At 44.0% G+C, this 10,295-nt stretch overlaps 1 protein-coding gene across 1 annotated transcript; it reads left to right on the top strand.

Annotated features, from left to right (window-relative positions):
- The first annotated feature begins 3,201 nt into the window (after positions 1–3,201).
- On the top strand, positions 3,202–4,720 carry LOC127298805 (uncharacterized). Its single transcript, XM_051328661.2, has one exon. The coding sequence runs from the start codon at positions 3,267–3,269 to the stop codon at positions 4,461–4,463; it is 1,197 nt and encodes a 398-aa protein (XP_051184621.1). The 5' UTR covers positions 3,202–3,266; the 3' UTR covers positions 4,464–4,720.
- Positions 4,721–10,295: the final 5,575 nt, after the last annotated feature.

The following is a 10,295-nucleotide window of genomic DNA, read 5'->3' as shown; positions in this document are numbered from 1 at the left end:
GAAACATTCCCACTATGGTTTATATGAGGCATGGGTGAAGTGTTTTTGGGATAGTCATGGTTGACTTCGCGATAGGACCCTAGGGAGGCCGAAGCCGTACTAGGAGACCCATTAGTCAAGTTCTTAAGCATGACAGACATCTCTGCCATTTGGCTTTGTAGCTCATCCTCCTTTTTCTTCTTCTCGGCATCATATGCCAAGAATCTAGATTTCATCTCTTTAACCGAAAGGTTAGAGTTTTCATCTAGACCCTCGAATAGTTTATCCATCTCACTCTTAAGGCGGTGAAGCCCTTAATAAGAGTCCGTGCTACGATACCAATTGAAAGTATAGAGATGGTAAACCTAGAGGGGGGGTGAATAGGTTTCTACAGATTTTAATTCTTTCTTTGCAATATTAGGCTTTGCGGAATATAAAGGTGAGCCTAATGCAAACTAGGTGAAGCAACCTATATGAAGATACAACTATCTCGAGCACGAAGGCTCTCTCAGGCAGTTAAATCACAAGTAAGGAGTTCGGTTAGAGATAACCGATAGCACGCGGAGACGAGGATGTATTCCCGTGTTCCCTTGCTTTGCAACAAGGTACGTCACGTTTGGAGGGGTGGAGGTCCCACGAAGGATTCCCCACGCCACGAAGGCTCACCCTATTCTCCGGAGCCTATCCCACGAAGGAATAGCTCACTCACTTGTGGTAGACTTTGAGGTAGCCTCCAAACCTTCACAATCTTGCCCGGAGCAAATCCACGGCCGGATGCTGGGACTCCTCTTGCCCACCTAGGGTTTCCAAGGAACCCTAGGAAGCAAGCTTCTTGATGAATACAAGGGGAAATGAGATTTGTCTTGGTAGAACAGTAGATCGGGTCCTCCTCTAGTGATTCCCCGGAGGGATTTGAGTTTGGGTGGAGGAGGAGGTAGATCGGAGGCTTTTGGTGTTTCTAGAAATGAAGTAAGAGAGAGAGCTCAAGAACAACTTGTAATGTAGTGCCTAAGTGTTCTGAGGCAGGGGAAGGCCTATTTATAGTGTACTTCGAAAAATGGCCGTTGGTCACTTGCCACCTCAGCTTTCTTCTCGTCAAACCCGGTCAACCGGACCAGTGACCGGACTGTCCGGTCTATCGTCCGGTTGGACCGGACCAGTGACCGGACCAGCCGGTTGTGACCGGATGCTGGGCCGGATCCTCCTTTTCTTCGTCCAGGGGCTCCTCTGGTTGGCGCCCGGTTGGCGCCCGGTCGACCGGACCGTACGCCGGACTCGCCGGTCTGGAGGCCGGCTGACCGGGCGGCAAACCGGATTCTTCCACGCTGGTTTGCAGCCCGGTTGGCGCCCGGTTGGCGCCCGGTCGACCGGACCGTGCGCCGGACCAACCGGTCTGTGGCCCGGTCCAACCGGGTGACCGACCGAATTTCTTCTGTAGACCCCTTTTCGATTGTTGTTGAAGTGGGGGGTCTCCTTTAGCCTTCTTGTTCCTTTGGTACATCATTTATGCCTCATTGCCTAATACCTGAGATAATCCTTATAAACGTATTAGGTCAAATACTCTAGCACGGTGTCATTGTTACCAAAATAATGGATAAGGGTAAAATACCCTTACAATAGGGACGCTCTAGCCGGCGGGGATCCCGTGGCATTCCCTAGAGGGAAATTGCCACACGTTGGGGCGGGGGCACCCCTTGTGTGAGGGTGATTCTTACAAGATGTAGATCTTGTATGTCTCAATGCTCTTCTTGGCCTTCTCTTTCGACGGTCCTGCTTGAGTACCTTGAAGATGTATATCTTGTAGGTCTCCAGGGCTTCTTGGGTCTTCATCGCCTCGTGGCGTTCCTGGTCAGCGGGTTATCCTTGCCCCCGTCGCACAACTCAATGGGGACCTCGGTTGCCGTGACATCGACAACATGTGCAAGACATCTTACTCGTCAAGTAGCGTTCTATTTCTAGAGAAGACAGTCTCAACCAGCTGAAAAAGATGGAGCCGTGAATTCGTTTTCGAAGGAAGATGAATTTTCTTTGTTCCGCAGCACAAACAAGTTAGAAATATGCATGAATATTATATAAATAGAAGTTGGGGAATTGATAGTCAGGTCAATAAGGCGATTAAAATCTTGGTATTTGCACCATTATCAATGTTCGATCTAACATATTTAGAGAGTAAATTTTGTACATCCACGCGTGGGAGTTTTAGGCGACTAAAATCTTGGTATTTACATCATCATCAATGTTCGATCTAACATATTTAGAGAGTAGATTGTGTATATCCACGCGTGGGGTGTAAGACGATTAAAATCTTGGTATTTGCACCACCATCAATGTTCGATCTAACATATTTAGAGAGTAGATTTTGTACATCCACGCCTGGGGTGTAAGAGCATGTACAATGGTAGGGAAGACATGTCTTCTTTTAGTAGTCCACGTTATCTAGAGAAGACGATAAATGTTAGGGGGTACAAGGCATTATCTCTTATTGTCATCTCTCATATTATATGAGAATTAATTATTTTTAGTAGGAAATTGTGTGGCTAAGAAAAGACAAGTCGTACAATGGGGAAATTAGTCTTCTCATATTTCATAAGAGATCGTCCCTTTTTTTTTTGAAAATCACATATATATTAAGATCAGCAAGCCGCCTCGTTAAAAATCTTCCAGCCCCCTTCGATACCCTGGAAGGAAAAGAGTGCGTCTGAAACTTGCTGCCTGCTCAACAAAGTATTGTTTCATAGGAGATCGTCCCTTAGTTAAGGGAAGACAACCTTTCTTCCTTCTCTCTCCTCCAACTAAGCAAAAGTTCTACGTGGCAAGCATAAGAGAAGACTGATGTCACCCCATTGTACATGCCCTAAGGCAACTAAAATCTTGGTATTTGCACCATCATCAATGTTTGATCTAACATATTTAGAGAGTAGATTTTGTACATTCACGCGTGAGGTGTAAGGCAACTAAAATCTTGGTATTGCACCGTTATCAATGTTCGATCTAACATATTTTGAGAGTAGATTTTGTACATCCACGCGTGGGGTGTAAGGCGACTAAAATCTTGGTATTGCACCATTATCAATGTTCGATCTAACGTATTTAGAGAGTAGATTTTGTATCCACGCATAGGGTGCGGATGAGCAATCAAACGACCTAGATTTACTTCTAGATTCGTGCTTTTGCAGAATTATTATATAACGAAATTTCTCGTTCCTCTCCCCTCGCGAACATTTGAGAAAAATCAAAATAGGGATCTAAATCTTTACCGAGGTGGGTTCTCCTCTTGTCGTCGGCGCATGGCGGCGCCGGCAGATGAGCCGCCGCCACCTCTCCCGGCGGACTCCATCGTGGAAATTCTGTCTCGCTTGGACGACACCGTCGCCATCATCCGCTGCGCGGCCACCTGCAAAGACTGGCGCCGCCTCATCCTAGAACCGTCCTTCCTTTCCCACCGCCGCGCCGGCCCCTCGCCTCTCCTCGGATTCTTCTTCCGGGACACCTCCCAGAGGCTGCCCCGCCGCCGCCTCTACCGCCGCCGCCCCACGCGCTTCCTCCTCCTCGGCCCCTCTCAGCCGCAGGCAACCACCGCGCTCCACCTGTCCCGGTTCTTGCCGAACGCCGCCGACCTCAGCGGGTCCGCCCCCGTCGCGTCGGCCCCCGGCGGGCTTCTCGCCCTCCGCCGCTCCCCGGCCAGCTGGCACGGCTCCACCAAGTTCTGGGTCTGCGACCCCATGGCCGGGACCTCCACACTTCTCCCCCCTCTCACGCCCACACATTCCTCCCCGGAGAACTTCGTGTTTCTCGACGCCGACGCCTCCTCGTTCCGCCTGCTTGCGGCGATGGAATACCCGACGGCACCATACATCCTCATGCGCGTCTTCTCCTCCCGAGCTGGGCAGTGGGGCACGGCCGTGACAGCCCAGCTTCCTGACAACATGGTGCTCCTCCTCAGCTCCCCCGCCGTCGTCCACCGTGGCGCCGTCCACTGGATATGCGGCACCCGAGCCCTCCCGAACGCGGTGCACGCGCTGGCTGTGCGCCCCAACCAGGCGGAGGCGTCGGTGTGCCGCTTCGACCTGCCGCTGCGTGCAGGCATGCACCGCCTGAGCCACTCGCCAGGGGCGGTTCGCTTGTCCAGTTCATCTCAGGGGTGTCTCTCCTTGGTTCTTCTGGATGAACCTGTGATCTCCATCTGGAATTTCCAAGACAACGCCACTGGTGCCAATTCGTGGGTGCTTCACAAGACGGTATATCTGATGTCCGTGCTGCCATCGACCATTTTTGATGATCCTACTGCGGAGCGGGAGCTCTCTATTGAAGCATTGTGTGACCAGAGCGGCTCCTTGTTCCTGCGTGCGGAGGACGAGGGCCTTTTTGTGCTCAACCTCGAGACGGAGATGGCATCGAAAGTAGGTGATGATCATTGTGTCAAGTACCTGTGCCCATATGTGCCGGATTTGAGTTCTTGCCTAGGAGCCATGAAAAATTTCTGATGTTGGATCAAAGTTCAGGTTTCTATTCTCATCACCTAGTTTAATTCCTGTTAAGAGGAAAGGAGTGTTTAGTTATGTTTGGATGTATTTTACCATGGGTCTATCTTATCTGTGATGTACTGATGTATCACATATTTATTGTCACACATGGCAGACTTATACTGTTTTATTTACAACTGTTTACTGGAGCTTCTGCTTATTGTATTTGGCTTGCTAAATTACTTAGAAAGTTACTATGAAAACTAACCTTGCTCTGACTTTTAGTGTCTATAATCAGTGTCCTCTAGTGCCAAACTTGAATGGCCTAGATAATAAATCCTATTCATTGGAAAAGAGAATTACGACCAGGATATGATTTGAGATAGACTTCCCCTTGTACCATATGTGCTGACTGCATTACATTTGGTTCCATTTCTTAGCCTGTAAAATATCTGAATTACTGATAGAATGGTAGAACTCCAATATATGTCTGGATTATGTGTACAGCCGATAAATAGTCTGGTAATCTGCATATCTGCTACCATCTGATTATATGGTACACACATAGAACCGTGCCCACATCGGGCACCTCTTAACCTTGAATTGGTCAGTAAACTTTAATGTATTTTGTATGAAATATACCTCTAGCTTCTGATTGCCTTTCTCAAGGATTGTCCTGTAAACTTTAAATGCAATTATGCAAAAATAATACTTGAAGAATGGACTGTAGAAGCAGGAATGAAGCTTGCTAGCATTACATTTGTGAAGATGATAATGACCTTGTTCTCGTAATTTTATAGGGACCCTTATCTTTTGGAACTCTTTGGTACTCCAGAAACATGAGTCTTCATGTAAGTTAGTGGATACAGACTTATACTGTTTTATTTGTAACTGTTTACTGGAGCTTCTGCTTACTGTATTTGGCTTGCTAAATTACTTAGAAAGTTACTCTGAAAACTAACGTTGCTCTGACTTTTAGTGTCTAGTTCTAATCAGTGTCCTCTATTGCCAAACTTGAATTCAACCAGTGTATATTTTTAAACCAATCTGATGGATGACCTAGATAACAAATCCTGTTCATTGGAAAAGCGAATTTCGACCAGGATATGTTTTGAGATAGACTTAGCCTTGTACCATATGTGCTGACTGCATAACACTTGGTTCCATTTCTTAGCCTGTAAAATATCTGAATTGCTGATAGAATAGTAGAACTCCAATATATGTCTGGATTCTGTGTACAGCCGGTAAATGATCTATCTGGTAAATTGCATATCTGCTGCCATCACATAGAAGTGTGCCCTCATCGGGCACCTTAACCTTGAATTGGTCTGTAAACTTTAATGCATTTGGTGTGAAATTTTCCTCTAGCTTCTGATTGTCTTTCTCAAGAATTGGCCTATAAACTTTAAATGCAATTATGCGAAAATAATAGGTGAAGAATGGACTGTAGAAGCAGGAATGGAGCTTGCTAGCATTACATTTATGAAGATTGTAATTTTATAGGGACTCTTGTATTTTGGAACTCCTTGGTTCTCCCGAAAAATGAGTCTTCATCAAAGTTAGTGGACACAGTCTGTCCGCTGGTAGGAACTAAGATCTACAAAGCATTGAACTAGTAGATGGGTTATTAAGACCCCCAATGATTTATGGTATGTTCTTTGCTGATGGAGATTGACCAATTCTGGCCTCCATCTTCTGTACAGAGCTGACACATGGTGCTGGACCGGGTGCTCCAAAGTAAAAGAAACTAAGAATGGAAAGTTTACTGTTAAGTTCATGTACAGGAAGCTTTCCTCGGTTGGTGTTTACATTTCTTGAAAACATATGTGGAAAGCTAGATTGTCTCTTAAGATCAAAGTCTGGTTGTGGCTGATTTGGCACAATGCTATTGTGAGCAAAGATAATATGATAAAAAGGATCTGGGTTGGGATCTATTCTTTTTGGTTTTGTCATGCTAGTGAAACTATTGAACACTTACTTTTTGAATGTTCATCAGCTCTTGTTATCTGGAGTATTGTTAGTACGGCCATATGTGCTTTCACCAGGCCTACTTGCTTTACTCAGTATTTTTGGTGGATAGCTAATCTTGTTCCCATGAGAACTAAGATGCATATTGTTGGTGTGGCTGTTTTGTGTTTCGCAGTTTGGAAAACTCGCAACAGAGTCTGTAACTCATTTCCTCTCAAGTTAAACTCATTTTCTACATGTGTGCTTTTCTCCAACAAAAACAACACCAACATCAAAGCTTTTTCCCCCAAGCAAATTGTGGTTAGGCTAGATTTGAAACCCAAGAAAAACATAAAGAAACCAAATCTAAAACAAGGAGAGAGAAAAAAGGTAAACTAAGAGCTAAATCTTTAGGGACATTCCAATACCACAAATCTATTTTTACCGCCTCCATCCATCTCATTTTGTGTGCTTTTCTCCAGCTACACGAAAAATGAGAAAATCCGAGAAATTTTGATAATGTGCATTGTTCACTATACTTTCTACTTAAAGTATTTTGTGCTGAGTTTTTGCATTGTTGTAGGATACATGGTTGACTACATTTCAGATTTATTAGAATTTTTTTTTTTGCGTCAAAACCCTGTTTCCAATTTTTTCCAAAATAAAGGGCTAGCTCGAGCTCTCAATGGCTGGACTCCTTTTATGATGGCATATCACACTAACTATATCTAGGCTTGAAATACTGCATGGGGAAAATTTGTTAATACTAACAAATATGAGTACCATTCCTGTTGATAATGGGATGTTAAAAATGAGGTACAGTTATTTACCTTTTAGACGACATAATACTAAAAATTACTACTTTTTTAAGGATCTTTAGAGTGAAATTTGTTCTGGCTTCTGTGTTACAAAAAAAACTCGCATGAACGGGGAATCTGAAACTTCGTCAAGAATTTCAGTGTAGCAGGAACTACCAATCAGTCTCTCTCTAAAAAAAGGAACTACCAATCAGTTAAATTGGTGAGCATCAAGCAGCTATTTCGCACAAAACGAATCGATTCGATCGACGCGTCGTAACTCAATTGTATCGAGCGTGTAGGCACAACGAAAGGGACATCCTAATCTAATTGGGAGAGGCTCCCAGCACGGAGCTTAAAGCTCTTTAGATGCTGAATTTGGCCTATTGGGCATATATTGGTAAGAACCATAGCCATCATCACAGACACGGAAAGTTCCAAAAAGGGAAAAACTGTTTTCGTAGATTTTTCGGCTAGAAAACGCAATTTGGTTTTCAGTTGCGTTTTCGTTTTTGTTATGCAAAATCTGATTTCCGTACTTTCTTGCCTTTTTTTTTTGCATAAGAAAGTTCGAAGTTTTTAGTTTGTTTTCACCTTACGATGAAGATGTCGTCTTGGCAATCAGGGGAGTGGCCGATGCAACAATTGGAGTCTGGGGCAAATGTTGTGCTACCGGTGTTGGCTGCAACTATGGACTTGTGCTTCAGAGTCAAAATGTAGAAAACGTTGACACATCTTCATCGACACCTTCCCTGGCCGAGTCCGTTTGGATCATGCCTCGTCCTCGTAGAGGAATGAATCCTCTGCCCTCATGAGGGAAAGTACGTTAGTCCAGGTTGCTTTGGAGTCGACGCTATGCTATAGTGTGTCTTGCTTGGTTCGTGACGCGGTCCTAAAATTATGTGCTCCTCTTCTCGCCATTTGTGGTAGAAAGTTGGGCAAGGTGAGTAGTTATCATCTGGTTTATAGAGGGTGTGTTATTTGCCGGTTGGCGTTATATCACTGATGTTGTATCGTGGAGTGGAGTTGTAGTTTTCTTAAAGTTGTACAAAAAGGAAAATGATAAGATAGGTGCTTATTTTGGCAGCCATAAAGGTGTCAGACAGGGAGATCCATTTGCTCCTTTTCTGTTCAATATGGTAGCCAACAGTCTTGCAAAAATGATATCTATTGCACAACAAAATGATTTGCTGGTGGGGCTAACTGACAACATTGTCCCAAAAGGGGCTGCTATGCTCCAGTATGCAGATGACACTATCTTACTGATCCAAGACAATATGGAACATGCTAGAAATCTCAAAATTCTTCTATATCTATTTGAAGCTATGTTTGGGTTAAAGATAAATTTTGATAAGAGTGAGATAATGATGATTCTGCCCAGATGATCTGAGCTCTTTAATTGTCAGGGAGGAAAATGGTCAATAAAATATCTAGGTACTCCAATTTCTGCAAGAAGATCTACTGTTGCTGAAATGGGAATCCTTGGTGAAAAAAACACAAAATAAAATATGTGGTTGGGTAGGAAATAATATGTCCATTGGTGGTAGAATGATCAAGATAGCTGCTTGTCTATCCAGCACAGGAGTGTACCAGATGTCCATGAGACTCCTGCACAAAGCTGCAATAGAAGAAATAGACAAACCCACCAGATCCTTTTTTGGGCTGGTAGTGCTGGTAGAAGGAAATACCATTTTGTAAAATGAAAATGGATATGTAAACCAAAGAAAAAAAGGTGGTTTGGGTTTGAAAGATCTCACCAAATTCAATGTCAGCCTCATGTGTAAGTGGTGGTGGAAGATTGAGTCAAATATTGGTCCTTGGCAGCAATTCATGAACACAAAGTACCTGAGAGATGCTGGTATTTTCTACTCAAAAAGAAATCTAGGTGACTCCCCTTTATGGATAGATATGCAGAAGGCAAAATCCCTTTATCTTGGCAGGAGAATGCATGTAGGAGATGAAAAATTGACAAGCTTCTGGCATGATGCTTGGTGTAGTACTCATTCTTTGAGGGAAACTTTCCCTAACATATTTAATATCTGCAATGAATAAAGTATGACTGTGCTGCCCTTGGGTGAAATTTATCTTTTAGGAGATACCTATCACCAGATTTAAGCATGCAAGTACATGGGCTGCTGAACATTGTGAGACAGACAATACTGTCATAGGAAAAAATAGACCCTCCTGAAAATGGACAAAAAATGAAATGTTTTCTGTCAAATCCATGTACAATCATCTCAGGAATGGTTTAGACAGATCTTTCAGGCACTTATGGAAAAGCAAGATTCCTTTGAAAATAAAGATATGGCTGTGGCTTATCTGGCACAATTCTATTGCAACTAAAGACAATCTGCTGAAGAGGAATTGGTCTGGGAGTGCTTCTTGTCAATTTTGTTATGAAAATGAAACCATATCTCATCTTTTCTTTGAATGTGTTGCAACAAAGTTTTTCTGGAGCATAGTTGCAATGTCGATTGATGCATCTGATAGACCTGGAAACTTCACACAGTTCTTTTAGTATTTTTCCCTTTTAGTTCCAGCCAGTAGAAATGTGCAAATTGCTGGACTAACTGCTATATGTTGAGCAATCTGGAAACTAAGAAATATAGTTTGCTTTGATCATAAACTCATCAAATCTCCCAATGAACTAATCGGGTTTGTTGCTGTGTTTATGAATTATTGGGCAGGTCTTCACACCTCTCCTGATGCAGAGAACATTAGAGCTGGTTGTAGGATAACGTTGCATAGAAAACAAAAAATTTCCTACCGCGAACACGCAATCCAAGCCAAGATGCAATCTAGAAGACGGTGGCAACGAGGGGATTATCGAGTCTCACCCTTGAAGAGATTCCAAAGCCTACAAGATGAGGCTCTTGTTGCTGCGGTAGACGTTCACTTGCCGCTTGCAAAAGCGCGTAGAAGATCTTGATCACGGCGCCACGAACTGGCAGCACCTCCGTACTCGGTCACACGTTCGGTTATTGATGAAGACGACGTCCACCTCCCGTTCCAGCGGGCAGCGGAAGTAGTAGCTCCACTTGAATCCGACAGCACGACGGCGTGGTGTCGGTGGTGGTGGAGAAATCCGGCGGAGCTTCGCTAAGCGTGC

This window comes from Lolium perenne, chromosome 5 (genome assembly GCF_019359855.2).
Source record: "Lolium perenne isolate Kyuss_39 chromosome 5, Kyuss_2.0, whole genome shotgun sequence".
In the NCBI taxonomy this organism is placed as follows: Eukaryota; Viridiplantae; Streptophyta; class Magnoliopsida; order Poales; family Poaceae; genus Lolium; species Lolium perenne.
This window is presented reverse-complemented; position numbering and strand designations above follow the sequence as displayed.